Genomic DNA, 25,024 nt, shown 5'->3' on the forward strand with positions numbered 1-25,024 from the left:
TATCAAGCACTTTTTTTATGCACAATGCTGTTACCACTAATTCTTCTTTGCACTGAATTGTACTGGCTATCTAGCTACCTTGGTTTACCTTGGTATGTTTAAGTACAACCGTAACATTGCTTAAAAGTGAATGTCCCAAAAGCACATATCACTAGTCACTTTTTGACATTGTAATATTGCATATGTAGTAATACATATTGTGAAGCTCTTTATTTCTCCTTACTTGTTTTGACTTTTCGTCTGAGCTGCAACCTGATTGGTCAGGTGATGAAAAAAAACCTGGCATTGCTGAGTGATCTGAATGGTATAACTTTTTTTATTGAACTTTTGACAGAGCATTGTTTTATTTTTTTTAATTGCCAAATAATGTGAAATTAATTATTTAGGAAAACAGCATAAACCTTGCTGCGTTAAAGCTAATTCCCCTGTGTAAAATCATAGTTGCCTGTCAGCTGTGAATTTAAACAGGTGGAAGTTATAATTTCTTAACCAACGTGGATTATAGTATTGCTATTAGTATTGTTTTTTGTATAACTGGCCAATTTGCTTAAAAAAAAAAAAATTATATATATATATATATATATATATATATATATATATATATATATATATATATACATATATATATATATATATATATATATAAAAACAGGCTATTAATACTAGTATAAAACAATTAATATTACTGGGAGTGTTGTATTAGTTAAACGTATTTGTTCGAAATCTCTAAACTCCCTGTTATCTATCCACAGACATCAGCCAGCTGAACGTGACTGAAAACAGGAAGTGAGTGGGTTTGCAAGCAAGATTCATGTAGAGCTTAGCATCTGAAGGAGTTTAGTGTCTCTGCTCAGAGCGTGACCCTGGTGATCTGGAAAGCACGAATGGTCAAGCAGAATAAACAGCTATAAATGAAACATGTGGACGAGAAATATCACCAGCAGTAAAGGTTATAACATGTCCTGCGATACACGTTATGTAAGCTTGTCCAGAGGTTGACCTGAATAGAACGTAGCTCATCAGTGTTACATTGTCTACTTTTTGTTACATGGTTAAAGTAGATGAAGCCTAAGCTGAAAATCGAAGCAAATGCCAGCACAGCCTTACATTTTACTGTGGCTTCAGGGAAGTGCGTTTATGTGTGTGTGTGTGTGTGTGTGTGTGTGTGTGTGTGGCACTAAAGCCGGAATTGAGTTTTCTTTCATTACACTTAGCTGATAACAGGCTTGCCTGGGTTACTATAGCAACTATAGATCCCTCGGGCTGTACCACGCTGAAGAATCAGGAGAGGACTGAATAGATATCACACATACACACACTCACACACAGTCTTAGATAGATAAGACATACACACATGCACAAACACAGAGCCATGGATAGATAACACACACACACAGTTGTGGATAGAGAGCTACAGTGCTCTACGGAGTTTTACTCAGCAGCTCACACTCATGTCACGTACATTTTCATTGTCATCTTATCCATATATTTATATATGTATGTATGTATGTATGTATGAGAAGGGAACCCTTAGGGCCTTCTAGATCAGGGTTCTCAAACTTTTTGCATCCAGAGACCCCCTAATGATCGCAGCATTCAAACCAAGCACTTTAGTCAAATATTTACCATCATATACATTTATTTAAGACATTTTTATTCCTGAACTATTAATAACTAATAATGTAATGTAATAAACATTTTCTTATTTAACAAAGAAAAAACACTGATATGGTGATGCTTACTCTAAGGAGATTGATATTTAACATTTTTTGAAGGAGCCTCCAGTGTCCAAAGACAGGCTAATGGCTACATAGCCAAGTCAAAGTGTAGCTAATTGAACAATGCTTGAAAGTAAACAGTTTGCTAATAGTTTGTCTGGATAGCAAGAAAGCAATAAAGCAAGTAAGAAAATAAATCTTCAACAGCTAAAACCATAGTTTTATCCTTCACTAAAGAAAGACTACTAGCATTTCTTGTATAATATCTAAAACAATATAAAAAAGACAAGCTAACAGCTACAAAGCCAAGTCAAAGTTTATAATACATTGTACATAGTGTTGTATATAGTCTTGTATATTGCACACAGTGTTGTATATAGTCTCGTATATTGTATATAGTCTTGTATATTGTACACAGTGTTGTAAATAGTTTTGTATATTATATATAGTCTTGTATATTGTACACAGTGTTGTATATATTCCTGTATATTGTACGTAGTGTTGTATATAGTCTTGTAAATAGTATATAGTCTTGCATATAGTCTTGTATATTGTATCTAATCTTGTATATTGTACAGAGTGTTGTATATATTCCTGTATATTGTACATAGTGTTGTATATAGTCTTGTAAATAGTATATAGTCTTGCATATAGTCTTGCATATTGTATCTAATCTTGTATATTGTATAGTGTTGTATATAGTCTTGTAAATAGTTTATAGTCTTGCATATAGTCTTGTATATTGTACAGTATTGTACATAGTCTTGTATATTGTACGTCTTTCATATTGTATACATATAGTGTCCTATATTGTCTGTTACACTTGTATACTGTATTATACCCTGTGTGTCCATATATCTTATGTATATTGTGCATGTGCTTGTTGCTGTGGTGTATATTGTTTGTACTGTATTGTCCACACTTTCCCCCTTCTATGTTACAATATGTAGAGAGTATGTGTAAGTATGAATTACATGTACTGTAATTGTACTGGTACCAGTGACATATGGCATTAAACTGCTACTATAATTTACTTACTTACTTATTTAATTATGTGTAAGTCCATTATAGTTGAGCACAGCATTGAAAGTCTATTGAGGTTCTGCTGCATTTTAGTCATATTGCAACATTTACACAACATATTGCAATATATTGATTTTTCATAAGGGATAACAAATATGACTATGAGTTCTACCCAAAGCTGAAATAAATGTGTTTTATTTAAATAGAAATGTTGTTACGCTTAGCTGAGATGGAAAAGTGGTGTATCAATGAAGACATGATGGAATAAAGATTGAAAAGGTTTTTAAAAAATAAATGATAGACAGCGTCTTTCTTCATGACAGTGTGTCTGACTTCAGAATATTGGTATAACTGTAATTAATGTAGACATGTAAAGTGAAAATACTTGGCTGACAGTAAAACTGGATTGAAAAAGTGACCTGGTTAGAGCATTGGAACTGACAGGATCTTCTACCAAACAGCAAACTCTTCCAGAATTCAGCGTTGATGAGATGCTGAAGGATAATGATCAGGATGTGATTAGATTAGATTCATCTAATCCTTGTCTATCATAGAGCTTATGTGCTTAAGACAAATTATGAGCACTCATAATTTTTCATCACTGCTGCCTCCCTCATCTGTCGCTATGAAAGAAAACCAAGTTCATGAAAAAATTAGGAGGATTTCATTTGGGTCTAGTCCCAGAGAAGTAAAACAAATGACACAAGGGTTAAAAGGTCAAGAACACACCAAATGTGCTGTCGCTGTAAATTCATCCTTGGGGATTGCCCTTCGCCCTCCCTGTCTGCTTTCACTTGCCGCTCTTTCATTTCCGATGAAAAAATAATGAGCTTATATCCCACATGTCCATTAATATCTTGTATGAATGCAGAATGAGCACTGTGACGTCTCGCTGCATGTGTGTGTGTGTCTTTCTCACTGTTTCGCTCTCAGGTTTTTGGCTGACCCCAGCTCTCTGGCGCGCCACATTGAGGAAGATGTTTGAGAGATGTCAGAGTGTTGCACTCGTGTGGTTTCAGAGGATACACACACACACACACACACACACACACACACACCAGCCTGGAGTCATAACCATGACCCTGTTCAATGCTGTTTGTATTTGCATATTCCATCTATTTCCCCTCTCCCTCCTCCTCCTCGTTTATCCCCCTCTCTTACTCTCTCTTTCTCCCTCCTCTCACTCATCATTTCTCTCTCCACTCAGTACGACCCAGCTTTCATTTTCTCTCTCAGTCTCTTTGTTCAGTTTGTAGCCGACATCTGTGCCATCACTCTTATTTCCTGTGACAATTCAATATTTTTCAACCTGGTTATATCCATAAGGAAATGAACCACTTCAGCATGTGCTGTTATAGGAAAATAATCAACAACCAGGTGCAGCCAGACGTGAAGCATAGGTACTATTTACATCCAAAATTCACGTTTTATTCCTCTTGTACCACATTATTCATTATGTACCCTTTTTGTCAGTTTAAAATTTACTTCACTTTACTTATTTCTGTTCCAATGACGACAGAAATGTCAAATTACAAATTAGAAATGTTTAAAAATGTGACAAAAATGGTTAAATTAAAAGAAAAACAGCACAATAACATGTGAAGCATTGAATTTGTCTAATGTCAAATTATAGGCTTTCACAGTTGGTCTTGTCAACATTAAAATGTCCTAAATAAGTGAATAAATAAATATATACATAAATAAATAGTGCAACCCAATATGCAACACTGTAAACAAGCACTGAGAGAAGCAAACAACATTCTAATACTAGGAATCAAATGAAGGTAGAAGATCCACCAAGCTGTATTAAAGACATATAGATCATAGTTGGAAGAGAAGATAACTGATAAATTAGTATTAACTATTTAAAAAAGTGCTACATTGTATATACTTTGCATAACAGATGAACATATCTGACTAGAGAACCATTCGCTCCCAAAAGTTTATGCACTGTATTGTATCCTTACCAGTAATAGGTACCTTTATAATATAGTGTGTTTTGTGTATATTCCGCAGCACATCGTGCTCGTGTAGGAGTGCGAGTTCACTGAATTCACTCGCGCACCCCCCCGCCTCCGGCCCTCCGCCCAAAATAGGCTAACATGCCTAAAAATACACCTTCATCACTCTCATTTTTGCCTGACCCACCCCAAACACACACACATACACACACACATACACACAAAGATAGACACACTAATGGAAAAAGTAGCACAGATCTTTTTAGGGTACAGAAAAGCACACATGCTTTTCTAAAACTGGACTTCATTCAGACCTGCAGTTTTATGGTGCTACTGGGTCTCACTCGCTATTACCACTATTACACCACTCACAGTTCAGGGTCACACACACACACACAGTGTGACTAGCTACAGCTTGAAACACATATTGAAATGCAAAGCAACTGCACGATGTAGTTTATATTTATGCCAGCTCTGAGAGTGCATGTGTAGGTCAGAAAAGGTCACACGTGTGTGTATTGGCGAATGCATTTGCATGCTTATAGGTTTTCTGTACTCTTGTGTGTGACCACAAGATTAATGTTCAAAACCTTTACGTAAATCTTTCACCTCCTTATTTACTGTCTCTCGCCCTCTCTGTCTTTCTCTCGCACACTTTCTCTTGCTCTTGCTCTCTCAGAGGCAGCTGGTGTGGTGGCAGGGATGTACCCTGTGGGAGTGTATGAACACACACCCTTATCCCTGCTCATGACAGCACACTTTGTGTACATGGCCTCACACGACAATCCAACATGCTCTTTCTCTCTCTCACACACACATATACACACACATACACACACACACACACACAAAACTCTTGTTCATCATAACACCTCTTTGTGAGGTGGTTTAGGAAATCCCATCGGATGCTGCTGTGGCTGATAATCAGCCACTAGGATAATGTTACTATCAGGCAATAGGAGCTTATAGCCAACTTTAACCCACCGAAATATATTATAGTTGAAAATGGTACATTTTTTTAACAATATACACTCATGGAACACCTGTTCACCTGCTCAGAGGCACTCTTCAGAGAAAAGCTTTGTTTTTTGATTTCATTTTTTATTGTTTAATTCACTGTAGTATACATAAATCCAACAATTATCAATATTTGGGGAAATTCCTCTGTAATGTCCTTCATGAACATGTACAATTTCATGAATGCAGGTCATCCAGAAGCTAAGATTTTTTTAAAGCTAATTTTAAAGAAACATTTACAATGTGTTTCCACTCTAGTTAGTCTGGTTATATGTGTATATATATATATATATATATATATATATATATATATATATATATATATACACACATATACACACACACATATACATACGTGAGTGTGTGCACGCGACAGCAAACAAGCTTTTCGTACTATATGAAGTGACGTGCCTGTGCCAAGTGGGTGGAGCTTAAGCCTTCAAAGTTGATAACTTTCAGATAATACAATGGCTGCGAGTTGACAAAGCCTCTGAAATTGACGTATTCTTGTAGAGTTTTAATATGTTTATTACTACACTGTAAAAGAAGTCAAGTTATGTTTAATGAAGTTAACTGAAAAATGTGAAACACAACTGATGTGACCAAAAGTGCCATTTCTAGATGTCTTCAAAAACAATTAAATCTAAAGTTTTCTTAATATCAAAGTTTTCTTTGCATTTCACAATGAATCATTTTTTAATATAATGTTGTGAAGTTTTATGAGGAAATCAGCCAGTCTGTTGTTCCAAGCATCCTTAAAGCACTTAAAGAAATCAGCTGCAAGTCTCCTACACAGCCTCCAAGATGTTTTCATCGGAAAAGTGGTTGTAATATCTTGACCATTTTTTAACGTAATATAGTACGTCAGTTTTGTCAAAATTTGCTCTTTTGTCCTGACAGATTTTGAGGCATGACCCAAAGTTTAAAGACAGAATTGTATGTGAGAAGTAATTTGGATGATAATATAGCTCCAATGATGGACTCAAATGATGCCTTTTCGGGAGAGTGTGTGAGCATTTCGACATGTAGTTTGTACAATGCTAAACTGGCAGCTATAAGCTCTCCTTAATTGTTAGCAACATTAGCATGGCAGCGCAGGTGCAAATCAAATGAAGGAACGTCAGACACTAAACACATCTTGGTGGACCAATGATATTTGGGGTAAAAGGAACGCTGTGTACATTTTATTTTTGGCTGGATGGTTGAACTTGAACTTGAAATTTCCCTCAGTACACAATGACACAGTGTCAGACTGCACTGGAATATCCCAGTTCACCTGAAGGCAGACATAAATAACTGAACAGTGAGGTGTTTTGCAGCAAATTCACAAAGCACAGCTACTATTATTATTACATTATAGTGAGCGTGGTTTTATTCATGTAATATATACACAACAGTGTCATACCTGGATGTGTACATTGTCTATGGATCCTGGTGTGGATATTTAATATAGAGAAGATTAAAAATCAGGATTAAATGATGTGTGAGCCTGAAACAGGATTGTCTGAGTGAGTCAGCGGAGGAAGCAAGAGAATGCATGTGAGAGAAAGAAAGATAGAGGGAGAGAGAGATACGTACCCCTGGCAGAGTTTTCTGTTCGTGCAGTGCATTCTGGGCTTTGATGGCTGACTCACGAGCGCAGTAGGTGAGGAACGCGCAGCCTGGAGAACAGAGAGGAGGATTAAAGTATTACTGCACATGCCCACACACTACTGCCCACACACACACACACATACACACACACTCACACAAACAAACTCACTCGCTCTGTCACTCATACACTGACAAAAATATGTACACACACACGCACACTGTCTCTTTTCATATTTTTCTACACTCACACACAGATCTCTGCAGTTCAACCTGTCGCACTGTCAAAATGAATTGTACTGTTTGAATAATATTCAAATATTATATTATATTACATAATACAGTATTTAAATATTCAAAGACAAAAATCCAAAAAATAGTTTTCTTGTGCTAATACAAAAACTGTAGCCTAGAAATACTTTAAAAAAGGGATTTTGACACAATAAATACACACACACACACACACACACACACACACACACATATATATATATATATATATATGTTACATAAAAATAAGTTAGCTTTCAGGCAACAAGTGACAATCATGGTGAAAGTGAAGATTCTCCAGGACAAGATTATTAAACAACACTCGAATGGAAAAAGCTACAGAGCCATAGCAAAGACCATATACATCCCTGTCAGTACAACTGGTTCGATAAAATGCATGTGGAAAGTTCCTGAAGAGCTAATCTTCTCTGGACAAGTGTACCATGCTAGATTTCACAACATGCTCTCAGACTAATGATAAGGAAGCTAAGAGAGAAGCCAGCGGTCACACAAAAAGAGTTGCAGGACGACCTGAAAGCAGCAGAAACAACAGTTACACAGAAAGCAACAAGCCACAATCACACCTCAGTTACACCACATGGAATATTCCTCTGCTAAAAAAAAGAGACCGAATCCCAAATCCCACTGAAAATTTATGAAGGATCTTGAAATTGTGATTCAATCAGAGGCACCCTTGTAACCTTGGGAATTGAAAATGATTTGCATAGAGGAATGGGCCAAAACTGAACCACAATGCTGTAAAAACCTAATTAGTTCTTACCGTAGTTGTCTCAAACTGTTATTGCCGCAATGGATTTGCATCAAAGCACTAATGTTGCTCATTTTTGGTGTCCAAATACATTTTTCTCAAGTCAAGTCAAGTGGCTTTATTGTCAATTCAACCATATACAGCTAGTTAGTATGCAGCGAAACGAAACAACATTCTTCCAGGACCATGGTGCTACATAAACCAACACAGAACTAAAAGAGACTACACATTTCTCCATAAAGTGCACGTGCAAACGTATAAACAGCACAAGATAGTACAGTACAACTATTAATTCTCACTATCAATTTCATTTTAATCATATCTTTGTTTATACTTATGTTTATATTTCTAACTACAAAGACAAAAGACATTATGTGTGTAAATTTGAAGTGGATATTTGCACTTGAAGTATATTAAATAATAAAAACAAATTTCACCTCACTGTAATTTCTAGCAACTACATTTTTTGTAGAAAGCTTTAGTTCATTTTTTTCAGTCAGATATTTGTAAATTACTCTTAAATCAATATAATTAGCCCATCCAGACATAAGACTTCTTTGTGAGAGGCAAGAATTTGTTTTTGTCTTACAGTCATAGACATTTCCTGCCTGATGGCGCATGAATATCCCAAAACCGGAACTACTTTTTTACTTCATTGCTCCAGTGTAACTAGTGTTGACAGTTTTTCACAAACCTTCTTTAATGTCAATTGTATTTTTTAGCATTTAGCAGTCAAAGATATGAACTGGATTTATAGCATCACGTATTCATTCATTCATTAAACTATCTTCAGTAAGCGCTTTATCCTGGTCAGGGTTTCGGTGGATCCAGTGCCTGTCTCTAATCATTGAATATTTATTAATGGAATTCAATGAACAGTGCCGTCTTTTTGTGCACTATGTCAGTTCTCACACCCTGTGCAGCACTCACTTCTAAAAAGTGATGAAGCTTTAGGTAAATATCAGCAATAAAAATAATGATAGTGGGCAAATAAAGAAAAAAAAAACTCAATCTGAAATACTATTTCTAAAATTATGATATTGTCCCCTGCGATTTTTCTTTGCATCCCTATTCTGTCTGCATAAGTATAAAATTATAGGCTCATTAATATTCAAATGCATTGGCGTACTTAATATTTAAGGAATTAAAATTCAAATGAACGTTTTCAGGGAATATATTCTACACATATTCATATGGCAGCATGAGAATGCACACACACACACACACACACACACACACATACACATGCACACAGATCTTAAAAACAAGTGAAGGCCTTAAATTATTAATTTATTAACATATAAAATGAAGCAAGAAGAAGAAAGAAGACAACATCTATATCATTTTCTCTTCTCCTTCCATTCTAATTATACTCAAGTGAGTTTGAGTCAGGTTGAAAAGCCTGTGATGAGATAGAAGGAAAAAAAATATCAATAAATAAAGGGTGAGAGAGTGGAGGAGTGGAATAGCAATAGTAGGTTTGATGTTTGACCGGCTCTGATCACAGTGCTGCGTGACTGCCTGGAGAAAATTGGAGAAATGTGTGTGTGTGTGTGTGTGTGTGTGTGCGTGTGTGAGTCACCAGTAGGGCTTAATGCAAAGTCAATACAAACACCTGCATATCTCTCTGTCAGACCCAGCACGTAGTGTCTGAGCTAAAAGTGTAGTGCAAATGCCGCTATCTGTATAAGTATTCAGAATTAAACCCAAAGTGGGCGTGGCCTAAACCAGAAAAGTCTTTCTTTCTTTCTTATTTCTTTTTGAATTAAACATGAACCCTGTCACTACGCCCCCAGGAACACTGAAAAACACTGGGGATAAAAAGAAAGGTAGAAATGGCAGCACTTTCAGCGTGGTGTGTGAATTCTGGACCTGACAGTTCCTCTACCACAACTACATCGCTTGAGTTCATAATTCTTCTCAAATAGAGATGTATGCAGGACTGTTTTTATAATCCCGCTCTCACAGTTATTAGTTTTGTCTGTACTTCAAATTTGGTTTGTTCTATTTCCCATATAAACAAGCTAGTAGCCTGTTTTTGAGTAGCCTAATTTACACCAGCACGACCCTGACCAGGCAGTTACTAAGGATGAATGAATGAACACCATAAATGCATCGAGCAACGCTGCATGTTCATGTTAATGAACATGAACTTTGTTCAAGATTTACATCTGACCTCTTGAAAATAAAAACTGCATGCTTGGATGACTTTTTTTGTCGATGTACACCTCTAATCTCAGATGCCCTGTGAACTGTTCTGGCAAGCTTTCTAAAAAAACAAAAAATGAATTAACCTTTTATTCGTATCTGTATTTTTATCTGTTCTGAATAATGTCTCAGTCTCAGCCAAGGCTGAAGATCATTTGTTCCTTCATCCCAAATCTCTTTGTCCTTTCAGTCCTGGTGGTAAAAACAGACTGGTAGATATAGCCGTTAAAAATTCAATTCCCTCGGGGGGAGTACAAGGGCCCCCTCTGATCCTGTGTCACGGCTCCAGAGAGGTCACACCGACCCTGGATGTGATACGTGTCGAGGAGAGGGCGTGAAAAAGAGCCTCCCGGGTGGATGGATGAATTGATCAGAGCCGTCAATCAGCCCTGCTTTATATGACTGTCTCCTCTGGAGGTTTGGACCCGAGAGAGGGTCCTGGTGTGCATGGGTCAAGACTTTAACGACCTCTTTTTAACACCTCTGCTCCCACCCGCTCCAACTCCCCCCCCTACGGACTGTCCACCAATGATTTCCAATGGCTGTGGCGTGAATCAGTCAATCCTGATGTTTTTATCCCTCTTACTTTCATTCTGCCGTGGGGTGTGTGTGAAAGTGGCTGTTGGAATGATCAGTGTTACAGTAACGGTGTCAATACAGAGCTGCATTATCGCACTAGCTTAACCAGGTGATCTCCTGATGCGTTAAACACATGCACGTGAAAATTATTTTACAATGAATTTACGTTTATGTGTATCAAAACTTGATAACACCTTCAAAAATGTGCAAGCTGATTTACTGGCTGACCAAACAGAGGATTCCAAATGAGCAAAAAAAAAAAAATGTGTAGTCTGTTTTGAGTTTTTATCTTTTTGGAACATTAAGGGACAAAATACAGGTCAGTGACAATGCAAATGGATTAATTTAACACCCGCAGTGTGATTTACCGAAAGCCTGAAAGTCACTTTAGGAACAACTGCGTGCACAAATTACATTTATATGCCTAATTGATCAGTTTAATAACTTATATCAACAGAAATCAAATTGCCTTTTTTAATAAAACTTGAAAAAGTACTGTTAAAATGATACAAAGTGTGTGTCACCATCAAATGTACAGCTTATACAATGTAACTGGTGTGGGTTATGTGGATGAAGAGTTCAGGGATATAAAGGTCTAATAGCTCTAGTAAATAATGCTGAATATACAAAGTGTCTTATATTTGAATACTTTGGTTATATGCATAAAATAAATCTGGTAATTGGGTGAGAGGAAATTGTTCTTGAAAAAAGCTTTTGAACCACAGAAGGGTTTCCATTTACTGTTTAGTCTAAAAAAACCTCCAGAAACTCCTGGATGTCTGAACAAAACAGTGCTATATGAAGTACTATAGCTGTAAAAATTGCTAAAAATCAATAAAGTAAGAATGCACTAATGAGTGAAGGTAAAGGTTTTTTGAACTAATTCATGACTGGTTCATAAATACATATGAAACTGTGCACTACACAGCATGTCAAATTATTAGGTAATATAAATTATACCACAGCACTATTGAATTCTCAAATCTGATTGCTCAGAAGGAGTCGTTTAATTTTCTATAACAGGAGCTCTGACAGTTATTCCGACTGCAAGGCAAATCAAAAGTCTATATTAATGAACTTGTTCTAACACTTACTGTTTCTATAGTAACAACTTAGACAGGGACTTCTCATAAACATCTGCTAAATAAATCAAACTGATTTGTGCGGTGGAGATTCCACTTAGCCTAATTTTAATAACTGATTAAAAAAACACGTTATTTAATCAAGAAAAAACATTTCATTACATGAATATGAAGCTTTCTGTAAAGAAATGTTTTTGAAAGGAGTCTCTAATGCCAGTACTTTTTAACAGTCAGAGATAAAGCTGTAACTGATAAGTTATAAGTGATAACAGGAACTAATTGTACAATATTAGCCTTAACTACAAACATATAGAAAGTATCACGTCATTCTTTAATAAATAAAAAAAATTGTAATAGTTGGCCAATTCCTGTTGTATATGAGAAATAAAACATAACGTAACGTAAAGTAACGTAACTTCGGGTGGTTACCGTATCTCCACTTTGCATCACGCTGCATCACACACCATGTTGTTGATTATTTTCCAGCAAAAAACAGCAAGCTGCATTGTGTTTTATTCCCTAAATAAGTTACATGTGGTAGCACAGATAGATTTTTTTCATCCCAAAGGGAAATTCACATATTACAGCAGCACAAAGAGCTGGAAAGTATAACAAGAATAATTCAACATTATAAACGAAATTAAATAAGAATACAATAAAATAAATGAAATAAATGAATGAATGACTTTTGACTTGCTATTTAGTGTACTCTGTAATAGCTGCATGACTTAAGGATAGGGCAGAATGTGACTTGGGTGGCATTAGTACTTTTTACTACTTTATTTTCATATGAAATTCAAACAAACTCTATCCACGTCGGTCTGCTCATTCAATCCGAGTGGATTTTTTGTATGTGACACATAATACATTGCAACAACATCTAAAGTACTCCATCCTGTAAGAGTCAACACTACTCCTTTTGCTACGTATCTTGTTTAAAAAGACAGATGTTAATATTCAAGCGGAAAGGTCACGGATTAAAGTCAGGTTGTGTATGTCCAGCAGGCAGGAGAGTGCTGTGAGCTATAAGTGAGCCTGAGAGCGGTGGTCCTGGTGAGCGCAGGGTGCAGTGGTCTGTAGCAGTGTGTCAGTCAGGGATCAAAGGCAAATTGGCACAGACGCTGCTTACACTAGCCAGAAATCACACACTCTCACTCGCTTTCTCTCCCACACACCCCTCCTCTCCCCCTCTCCCCTCAATACTTCTAGCTTTATTTACTGAGGTCGGCCAAGTCGGTTCTAGAGCGCACTCACACAATGAAGGGGAAAGAGTAACTCATTTCACTTCTCCACTGAATTGATCACCCATCAGTCAATAGTCGTTATGCTCGTAATTCTTCACCCTACCATATTTCACCAAATGAAAATCTGTAAAAGAAAAAAGCTAAATAATTGGTGGGTTTTTTTTTTTGCCAACCACTAAGGAAGATGTGAAGATGATCGAAATAAATAAATATTGAAAAACAAATCTAATAAAAAGACAGATATATCAAAAACTATATATATATATATATATATATATATATATATATATATATATATATATATATATATACATACATACATACATATATATATATATATATATATATACATACATATAAATATGTTTCCATCCTGTCCTGTTTGGACATTATATTTATATTTAGTAAAGTATTTTGGATGTGCTTGTGCTTGTGTGGTATAACAGATTCTGGTTCTCTTTTTCTGCCGGCGGTTTCACTACGGCTGTTCCTTAAAAATAATATGTTTTTAATTATTATTAATTTAACTCTCAATTTACATAAAAGTTTGGAAAGACAATTCCCAAGACATACTACTAACTTCTTGTTGTGTTATTTTCCTAGTGGGTTATGTGAGTTCTTTCTTTCTTTATTTATTAAAGAAAAAAGAGAAATAATAATAATAATAATAATAATAACGTACCCTTCAACAGCTGCCACATTATATCAAAAACTATATATATATATATATATATATATATATATATATATATATATATATAAATTTTATACATATATAAACATGTTTCCATCCTGTCCTGTTTGGACATTATATTTATATTTAGTAAAGTATTTTGGATGTGCTTGCGCTTGTGTGGTATAACAGATTCTGGTTCTCTTTTTCTGCCAGCGGTTCCACTATGGCTGTTCCTTAAAAATAATATGTTTTTAATTATTATTAATTTAACTCTCAATTTACATAAAAGTTTGGAAAGACAATTCCCAAGACATACTACTAATTTCTTGTTGTGTTATTTTCCTGGTGGGTTATGTGAGTTCTTTCTTTCTTTCTTTCTTTCTTTATTTATTAAAGAAAAAAAGAGAAATAATAATAATAATAATAATAATAATAATAATAATAACGTACCCTTCAACAGCTGCCACATTAAGATACTGAAGAAACTATTTAGTACATCAATTCATACATTCATCTTCTGTAACCAGTTTACTTCGGTCAGGGTTGTGGATCCCCAGAACACGAAGCTGGAACACACCCTGGATGGACGGGAGAGCACCATGCACACACACATTCACACTCTCGTTCACACCTAGGTACAATTTAACTTAGCCAAACCACCTACTGGCATGTTTCTTGGAAACGGAAGGAAATCCACAAAGGGAGAAAATGCACAGAAATTCCACACAGATGGTAGAGATCGACTCAAGATCGACTTAAGATCGAACCCTGGAGCTGTGAGACAGAAACGCTACCCTCTGCACCACCATGCTGTTTTTTGGTACAAAATAAAAATAAATAGATTTAATTTGTCGCCCATCAGACATAGTTTAAATTGTTCAGTCCAAATTCATTTTTAATATTTTAAAATAAAAAATGTTTTTTAATAAGAACTAATTACAGACGAACCAATGAATATGAATAAATCTGAAAAAAAAAACAGTGAAAGGTTTTTATAGATAACTACAACTCATTGCAGTACAAATATAATATGCTGTAATATCTGCTTTAATGATGACTGCTATATTAATAAAACCGAGAGGTCTAAAAAGGTTCGACCTGGTATTCATCCTTACAGCTCCTTATCAAAAGCTATTGAGGGACATTTAATCAGAAACAGAGAGATAAAATCGGAAAGGTTGAACGGTGTTCAGCTTTACACAATGATCAGGTTCTTGACACCCGGACAAAAAAAAAAAAAACACTTTCTAAATGTCTCTAGATTTTGATAACATACATATCAGTAGTGGCCCAGAGAAGGGCTTCTTTTCAGACCTTCCTCCTGTCCTGTCTCATTGTTCCAGCTACAAAGCTCACCCAGCTCCTGTATAATTGCCTTGTAATGAGTGGCATTATATGTGCGGTAGTCTAGTGGAACCTGTAAACCTTAATTAAGTCAGTCGCATTCAGATCTGCCCAACCTCGGCCCTCGGAGCAAAGCTGTGTGTCAGGAGTGCACAGACCACCCCATGTAGAACTAATCACTCCCTCTTTCTTTCTCTCTCGTCCCCCACCCACCCACCCACACACACACACACACACACACACACACACACACACACACACACACTCACAAAGAATGCCATTTAACAAAAGCACAAGGGGTTACCACGCTTATGCATTCAAACTGCACACCTGGGCCCTCTTTTCGATATTTATAGCAAACTGTTTCTACAGCTGAGGGAAAACTACACGTGCAGGTAAACACAGTGTGACAGAAGTCATTTGTATTGCTCGCTCATGCAGTGATTTATGGAGGTAACTGTTGGAGAAGAGGTAATACCTGAACTACAACAGAAATGACCTTACGTACATGATGTTATTATGCTTAAAGTGTACCTTTCAGATTCTGATGCTGAAGAACGCAACAAGCACCGCATAAATATGAATCCTAATGCAAGTCGGTGTGTCTCATTTATCATGCTGAGCTTCCGTTTTTGTGTTTATGAGGGATTACGGCTTTTAATGCAACAAAATACAATGATATCTCTCCAGATATCTCGCTCGTGGTTTCTGATTAGCTTCACTTTCTATGTCCCAGGAGTAAACGTGTGTCTTTTTGACAGAACTACATTACTTATGAGCCTCATATTTGACCCTGCCACTTCTTTACGCTATATTCATTCAGATGCTTGGCTAATTTCAAGTGTTTTTTTTTTATTATTATTTCCTGAAAAGTCTTAAAAACTGCAAACTTGTGTGTCATCATATGGTCACTTAGAAGTCCTTCAAAATATAACAAAGATTATCATTATTACTATAGAAACCCACCCCCTCCCTTTAAAACTATTGCCAATGATTATTATTATAAGCAATAATAATGTTCTGTACCATAAATTAGCCAGACTGTTAATATGTTAGTAATGGAGTACCAAATCACAGTTGTCTAGTAGTGCAAGGATGAAATAATAGCAATAAAAAAGAGGCCACAAAGGTGCAATTTATAGTTTACTTTACTTTCTGACAAATGGTTTCATATATTCTAACGTAGCGAGTGCAGCATTAAGGTCTATTCATAGTCTAGCTTAAAGTCCCAATGGGAAATTCATAAAAGATCGCTTCACTTGGCTCAGGTCTGATCTTCCATTTGCAAAAATGTCTTTTTGAAAGCCTTGGTCAAGGGCTTATACTTAGTATAAAAAAAAATTGAAACAAGGAAAAAATAAAACAGTAGAGATTATTCCTATCATTGGGTGACTGACTCTATCATCCAACATAGCATAAAAGCCGTTTAATATGATATTATTACAGACGTCGTGTGGAGGCTTTTCTTGTCGTGTCATGAGCATGGCAGCTAGGCAAACTCTGCAGACTAACAAGCTACAAGCCTTTCAAGCCTTTGATTGGCTGTTACAAACAAGACATGCCCAAGCCAATTCCAAAATGGATCCCTGTGTCTCAGTTCACCTAGTTATACTATGCACTAAATGTATGCACTCTTTTTGTGAAGAAAAAGTACATACTTTTGAGTGCGTAGCAAAAGAGTACGCAAGTACTGGGACATACTAACATGTCACGTAGCAGAAGAGAGCGTTGTTGCCCGGAAGAGAACACTAGTCACGTTTACATGGACACTTTTTGTTTTTCAATCGGAATGAAATCAATCAGATTGATTAATCCGATCGCAGTGTTTACAAGAACGCTGAATAAAGTAATCGGGTTGATACGCGCGTTTACATGACAGAATCTTCTGACATGCGCACAGTGCACGATTACACGTTTCCAGCCGTTCCAACACGCAGATACTAGCAGCCATTCTCTTGCCATTGCTTCTTTTTTTCGTTTTAAAAAGCGGACTTAACATTTGCCTATTTCAGCTGCTAATTAGAAGACGACGAGCGCGTGATGTTTTGTGCGGTACTGCGTGTATTTATCAAGCAATTAAAATGCCTCTTCCCGAGCCCAGAACAAGGCGTCTGTGGATGAGGGTCCGAAGCAAGGACCGGTGGGACAACGTTGTCTTGCACCACTTCACAGACGAGGAGTGGAAGGAGAATTTTAGGATGACACGACAGTCACTTATGACACGATGCTCAATGGTGGAGGGGTTCATGGCACCTGGTGAGGCTACGGTCAGAGCCCCAATACTGCTGACAGCCGTGCGTCATACATCATTACGTGTTTGTACGTCATTGCACATGCGCAGAACTATCTGGTTTCATTTTCAACCCGATGAAGTGTTTATATGTCCTCTCCATCGGATTAGAAAAGGTTTAAACCAGCCCTTACGATCCGAATGAAATTTTAATCGGTTTTGGCCAATTCATTACGATTGACGTGTTTACATGTGACTTTTTAGATCTGATTGTGCTTCTAGTGCAATTACGATCGGATTATTAGTGTCCATGTAAACGTAGCTACTGTCACCATAAACAAACTCCTTGTTGCGTTTCAGCTTTTCTTCACTCGTTATTCCTTACATAATTTGTACTATATCATTTAACTTGCCATTCCCTTGATTTATTTTTCCACCTTTCATTTCCACCTCTCTAAAATGCTTCCTTGAATTCGGTGAAGCAAACCGTCACAAAACTCCTCCCCCTTCATGCAAGGAGATGTGGGCAATATTAGCCAAAAAAGTGTCCACGGATCCACACTTTGAAAATTTACCAGAAATAGTAGACCATCCGGGGACCTCTGGGATACTCATTTCAACATACTATGATCTGGGACACACTAATTCTAAACTTGGATACTATATAGGATGAATAGTAGGCGAATTGAGATGCAGGGGATGACTTTGGCAGAGTGTCAATCTTTTTCCTGTAGTGTACAAACTGTCATGTAATTTTAATAGCGCCACCTGCAGCACTGCCGCACTTGTTACTCAACAGCCAATACAAAACCACAGAGAGAATGCGAGCATGTAAGGGGTTTTCATCTTCATGTAGCCCTTCCAGATGTCATCTCCGTATTAGGTATGCTGAGTCCTTAACTAGCCACGCTTCTTGTGTGGGAATACTAGCCAATCACGGGCAATTGTTCGGATGTGTATACAAATAATGACAGTTAGTATTCACCTCCAAGCTGCCCTATAACACTGAGTGAGTGGCAGTTCAAAAAACAGATATTTGGCCTAATGTGTCTAAGGAAGCATGTGTTAGTCCTGATGGTCCTGAACTGGTAGCTGTTGTGCAATAGGAGGAGACCTAGATAATGCAGTGGAAATTTGCAACAACTAAATTGGAAGAAAACTGGGCTACAAATTTGAAGACCCTAAATTTACATGCAAATGAATCCATTTGAGTTTGTCAGAGTAGAAAAGCGTTTTCTTCTCCAGAAACCTATTCATTCATACTCATTTATAAAGCCCTATCAGGTTGTTTGAAACAGTTTCATTGGTGTTACTGAAGCGGTTATTTAACACAATCAGTAGCCTTCACTTAAAATTAAAATCCTTATTTGGATATTTAGGCAACTGACTATTTTCCTTCATTAGAGGTCACATTTAAGGAGCAAAACCATCAACACATGAAAAATACGGTTTCCAGCTGTGAGGTTTGTTGAAGGTGCAGACTTACACACACTGAAGCCTGACAGATTCCATTTTCAAATCACTGCAAACAGCAGGCTGGTTTCTGCGCAGCAACAACGGAGACTTTCAAACCAACAAAACATAACATTTATCACTGATGGTGTGTATCTACGCTTCTATGATGATACGATGCACATTTTGATACATAATAATCAATCTGATGTATGAAAGATAAATCTGGAACAGCCAACCAATTCAATTCAATGTGATGCGACACAATATGATGCAATAGGATGTAATTCGGTATTATGCAAACAGTTTGATGTTCATTTTACTTTGTTTTTGACACCGCTTGCAAGAAAATATCCAGTAGCCATAAATCAATACATTACATTACAAAGAGCACTTCACATTTTGATGACTACAATATTTTACTTGGAACAGTCTTTGTTATAATGAGTTTCCTAGAAACACAGACTGATAAAAAAACATCTCTGTTTATTGGTTCTGTAAAAAATATCTTTTAACAAAGGAAAAAGGGGCTTGTTTTGTGGAATGGGAGGCCACGCCTCCTTCTTTGGAACTGGCAGGCACATAGGCCACGCCTCATTTACTGTACCTGACCATCCTAGAGTCCACGCCTCCTTCAATGGAAGTGACCATCAAAGAAGCCACGCCTCCTTCACCTTGACTTATACTGTAACCATAAAGGCCATGCCTCATTTACTAAAACCGACAGGCACAGAACTGACCACGCCTTCTCCACAGAGCCTGACGCGTAAAGACGCCACATCGTTACTGGGGCTGACAATCTTAGAAAGCATGCCTTCTTTCGTTCGAACCTATAGGCGCCATGCCGTGCTTTCTTCACTGGGAATGACAGGCACAGGAGACATTCTTCCTCTGCTTACAGTGACAGGTACACAGGACATGTCTCCTTTGCTGGGACTGATAGGTACAGAGGCCACACCTACTTCAATGGGGCTGACTATCAGAGAAGCCATGCCTTCTCCACTGGAACTGACAGGCTCATGTCTTCACTGGTGCTGACAGACATAGACAGCATGGTTTATTTCTTTAGGATCTATAGGGATAAATGTCCACTGAGACTGACAGGCACAAAGGCCACATCTCTTTCAAAGGGACTGACAGACATAGACGACACTCTCCCTTCATTGTGACTGACAGGCACAGAGGACATGTCTCCTCCACTGAGACTGAAAGGCACAGAGGACATGTCTCCTCCCCCGGGAATGACAGACTCAGAAGCCACACCTCCTTCAAAGTGCCTGACAGGCACACAGGACATGCCTCATTCACTGGGACTCTTAAGCACAAAGGCCATTCCTCCTTTACTGAAATTGACAAGCACAGTGACAATGTCTTCTTCTTTTAGGACTTACAGGAACAAAAGCCACACCTCCTTCTTTGAGCCTGACAGGCACAGAGGCCACGCCTTTGCCGGGTCTGACAGACATAAAAGCCATTCCTTCTTTCATTAGGACCTATAGTGACTCAGAATGACAGGGTCAGGAGACATTATATCTCTACTAGACTGACTGGCATGCAAGACAAGTCTCCTTCCTTGGAATTGACAGACACAGAGACTACGCCTCCTTATGAGGGACTGACAAACACGGAAGCCACACCTCCTTCACTGGAACTGACAGGGACACTGGTTATGTAGGACTGTATTCTCTACTGCATGGTACATTAGAAATGAATGCTTGCTCCTGTTTCTGCAGTTCCATTCCACACCAGAACACACTGTAGTGGCCTCCCAACATCTAATGCATGTGAATGAAATGAAAATCTAATGCATAATAAATTTTAGCCTGGGCCAGTGTATTCTTGCATGTGAACACTTGTGTGAATAGGCGCAAGCTCTTGTCACGTTTCGCTGATGCGTTTCATCTTTCACGAGAGAATCCTGTTGCTTATTACAATATTTAGAAGCAGCTCTTTGAATCCCTGAGCACACGATTACTTCTGGATGATGGACGCTCCCGTCCTCGACCAGTACCTGAACCCTGAACACTGCTAATGCAAAACTGAATGATGGATTGAAGAGAGATGCTTTCGGATACGAAGATAGTGTGTTAGAAATGACCTCCTACCCAAGTCAAATGCTCATAAATGGATAGAAAGAGCAGGGGAGTGAGTGAGAGAGAGAGAGAGAGAGAGAGAGCGAATGAGTGTAATCCAGACCAAGAGTGAATGATGACTTATGGTTAAATCATAGCGGAAAGCAAATCGGGCATGGAGAAACAGGGAATAGCTGCTGTGCCGCTTTAGGCGCCGGTTTTCAGCAAACAGCAGGAATGTGCCACTTATTCCACACCTATTCATCATTCTCCATTCCCCTTCATGCACAAAACTAATACTCTTTACTTCTGGCAACAGCGGTTTGTGAAATGATACACAATTATTCAAACATTCAATATGGATTGTCCACAGCCATATTAATCACTTTTAGTAGGAATCCAGTCCTGAGTATTGGCATCGGACTGATATTGGCTTGAATCATTATCAGATCAGATTTGACATATTTTCTGAACGGATACACTGACACAAGTTCAGACCGTTATTTCCCAATTTAAAACAGCAATTTGAGGGAAAAAAAAACATTTACAGCATTTATCTTTACCCAATGCATTTGCTTCTTTAGATCTGCACTACAGCTATAAGAATGAACAAATAAAACCAAAAAAATTATAAGTGTCGTGAGTTTGTTAACAACATCGGCATCAGTGACGAAGCACCAACTGATCAGCTGCATTTGTGGTGAAGGAAAATGTGTGTAATTTTTATTTTTTTTTTCAGATTAGCTGTCAAACACAGCATCGGAGTGTGCGTGTTCGTGTGCGTGAATGTCCTTGCTTGCGTGTATGCTTGTGTATATGCAGGAGAAAATGACACAGCCTGAAACAAAGCAGAGTTTCCACCCCCGAAGTAGATTATTGTCCTATAACAACACTTCCTGAACCGTTTTATTCCTCATATAACACAGCAATTAACAATTCTATAACAAGATACAGCAAACAATTACGGCCTTTCATTTATTAAAGAATGACACGTCATATTTTTTATCCATTTGTAGTTACATTTAATGTCATGGCATGTCCATAATACAAGTTAATTCCTATTATGATTTACGTTACAGCAGCTATAAACTGTCGCTCCCGCGCCCACCTCTCTCTTTCTTCCTCTCTCTTGAACTTCATGTTTCTGCACCGAAAACTTTACCGTATCTATTATCAGATGTTCTTCTTTGTTAAATAACAATGCAGTTTGAAAAGCTGGTTATGATTAATCTTACATTATGTAGAGTGTCCACCATACAAGACTCTGTGAATGAGCCGTTACTATGGAAACAACAGCATATTCGAAAGAGCACTTTAATATGAATGTCTTAATCAACACCTTCCGACCAATCAGATTCGAGAATACGGCAGCTTTCAAAAGGCTTTCGTTACATATTACATATTTAGTTGTCGCTTGTGTCCTACAGTGTGCCACCCAGTCTCCCTCTCTCTCTCTCTCTCTCTCTCTCTCACACACACACACACACACACACACACACACACACAGTATCATGCTCTGTAACTAACCCGGTCTCACTACTATCCTATTGATTTTGTGTTCTGTAACATGCCGTCCCAAAATTGTAAATCAATGTTAGTTGAACACTAATGTAACAATTAAGCCCTGAGACAGCATGGAGCAGAGGTTTGTGTGTGTGTGTGTGTGTGTGTGAGAGAGAGAAAGAAAGAAAGAAAGAAAGGCAAGCATCCTGCACTGATTCATTCTGCCAGTCTAAGTCTACAACAGGTACAAAGTAAGAGTGTGTGTGTGTGTGTGTGCACGTGTGTGTGTGTGATAAAGAGAAAGAAAGAAAGAAAGAAAGAAAGACAAGCATCCTGAACTGATTCATTCTGCCAGTCTAAGTCTACAACAGGTACAAAGTAAGAGAGTGTGCGGGTTCGTGTGTGTGTGTGTGTGTGTGTGTGTGTGTGTGTGTGTGTGTATGTGTGTGTGTGAGAGAGAGGGAGAGAGGGAGAGTGAGAGAATGTATATGCCTTGAGGGGCAGAAAGGTGCACAGTGGAGCTGTAAAGAAAATAAAACTCAGAGAAAGCATGTTGCTTTACATATTTTCAAAAGCAGATCCACAGTAACTCTCCTTACCACGTGACCACGAGGTTTTACATGCATGTTTATCTGAAATCATTATGTGACATGCATCAGAAAAAAAAGTCTAATAAGCCATCTGAATAGACCTGTTAATACTTTTTTTTTTTTTTTTTTTTAAAAAGTCGCATGCGTTTAATTCGACCTGGTTTTTATTTGCGTGACTCCATATTTAAAAAGCGTACAACTAGTCACGTGTTGAATATGATTGCTTATGTCTTATGCTGGGGTAAAAAACAGTTTTTGGAAAAGCTTCATGAGCATGAACTTCATTTAGTCTGATCAGCGCTGCTCGGAAATCGGACGCCAAATGTTGCGCGCGTGCACTGGCGCGCCGAGAATTAGAGCTGCGCAATATTATCGTGCGTAAATCGTCACTCCGACGTCAGCTGATTTTAGGAAATATCAGTTATGCAAATATCAGATATGGAATTAATAAATGAATCCTCTCATCAGGCGTTAAATGTTTTTGTTGTTGTTGTTGTGTTTGTAAGCTGTGATCTGCCTAACTACACAACAAATTTAAATAATATATATATATTTTGTTGTTGTTGTTCAGATAATGCATGCAAATATTTAAACATCTCACACAAAGGGTTTACTTTCTACGTAGTGGAAGGCATGGGTTAAAAACAATGTCAATGTTAACGTTAATATCATTCAGGCGCAACACAGCACGCGCGCGCCGTGTTTCAGGATGCCCTACTTCTACGCGCGCGAGCAAAAATCGTGCAATAAACAAGTGGGAGTGACCCCAGCATGCACGCATCTCCACCTGCTGAGGGTTATTTCGTGACACGTTGTTTTCTTTTATGGAAAAAAAAAAAACAGGTTGTTGGTGCACGAAGGCGCGTGATGTGGCGCGTGATATGGCGTGTTGTTCATCATCCACACGTTTGTCTTTGTTGGTTAGGATTCAGGTTATTGTTCAGATCCTAAAATGACAGAATTGAGGAATTGATGCCAAAATCACGAGCACACAGGTGAGGGGTAGTAGATGGAAAGATGGTTAGTGATGGAAAATAACTGAGCAACACCAAAAATCTCGCTCATCAACATCCATGAGCACATTGTGTCCAAGAGCGCGCAGTGAAACAGTTAAAGCGCGTTACCTTTGTGCATGCCGGTGTAGCGGTCCTTCAGCACGGTGAGCTCGTGGATCTTGCCGAACTGCTCGAACAGCGGTTTCAGGTCCTTCTCCTCGAGGTTGCGCGGTATCTGGCCCACGAAGAGCTTGATGGCGTCCTGGTCCTTCATGGCGCCGCCGTCGGCGTGGATCACGGAGCCGGACTCGGGGCCGCTCATGGGCTTGGGGAGCGCGAGGTGCGCGTGCTGCGGGCTCGGGGCTGCTGACAGTGGTGCGGGTGACGCGCCGAGGAGCGCGCTGGCGTGGGCGGGTTGCGGGGGAGTCTGCTGCTGCTGCTGCTGCTGATGCCGCCTCGCTTCACTCTGCGTGAATCTGGCCATTCTGAGCCGAGCGCGCCGGAGACAAGCGGAGCGGAGCGGAGAGGAGAGGAGAGGCGCGGGCAGGCGGGAGGATAATAATAACAACATACACACGCGCACACAACACACACGCGCGGGGGCGGGCTAGTACGCACACACACACACACACACACACACACACACACATACACACGTGCGCGTACACACGCACACAGTCGTCCGCGCGTGCGCGAGCGCC

At 38.4% G+C, this 25,024-nt stretch overlaps 1 protein-coding gene across 1 annotated transcript in view; it reads right to left on the bottom strand.

Moving 5' to 3' along the window:
- LOC113533496 (CUGBP Elav-like family member 5) overlaps window positions 1-25,024 on the bottom strand; it is a 191,735-nt gene extending 166,711 nt beyond the window's left edge. Inside the window, exons 1-2 of the mRNA XM_026925666.3 lie at window positions 24,453-25,024; window positions 7,298-7,380 (exon numbers count right to left, since the gene is read on the bottom strand). Of these exons, the coding sequence (XP_026781467.2) occupies window positions 7,298-7,380; window positions 24,453-24,894 (525 nt within the window). The 5' untranslated portion in view covers window positions 24,895-25,024. The remainder of the gene's footprint in view (window positions 1-7,297; window positions 7,381-24,452) is intronic.

This window comes from Pangasianodon hypophthalmus, chromosome 21, assembly GCF_027358585.1.
Source record: "Pangasianodon hypophthalmus isolate fPanHyp1 chromosome 21, fPanHyp1.pri, whole genome shotgun sequence".
NCBI lineage: Eukaryota > Metazoa > Chordata > Actinopteri > Siluriformes > Pangasiidae > Pangasianodon > Pangasianodon hypophthalmus.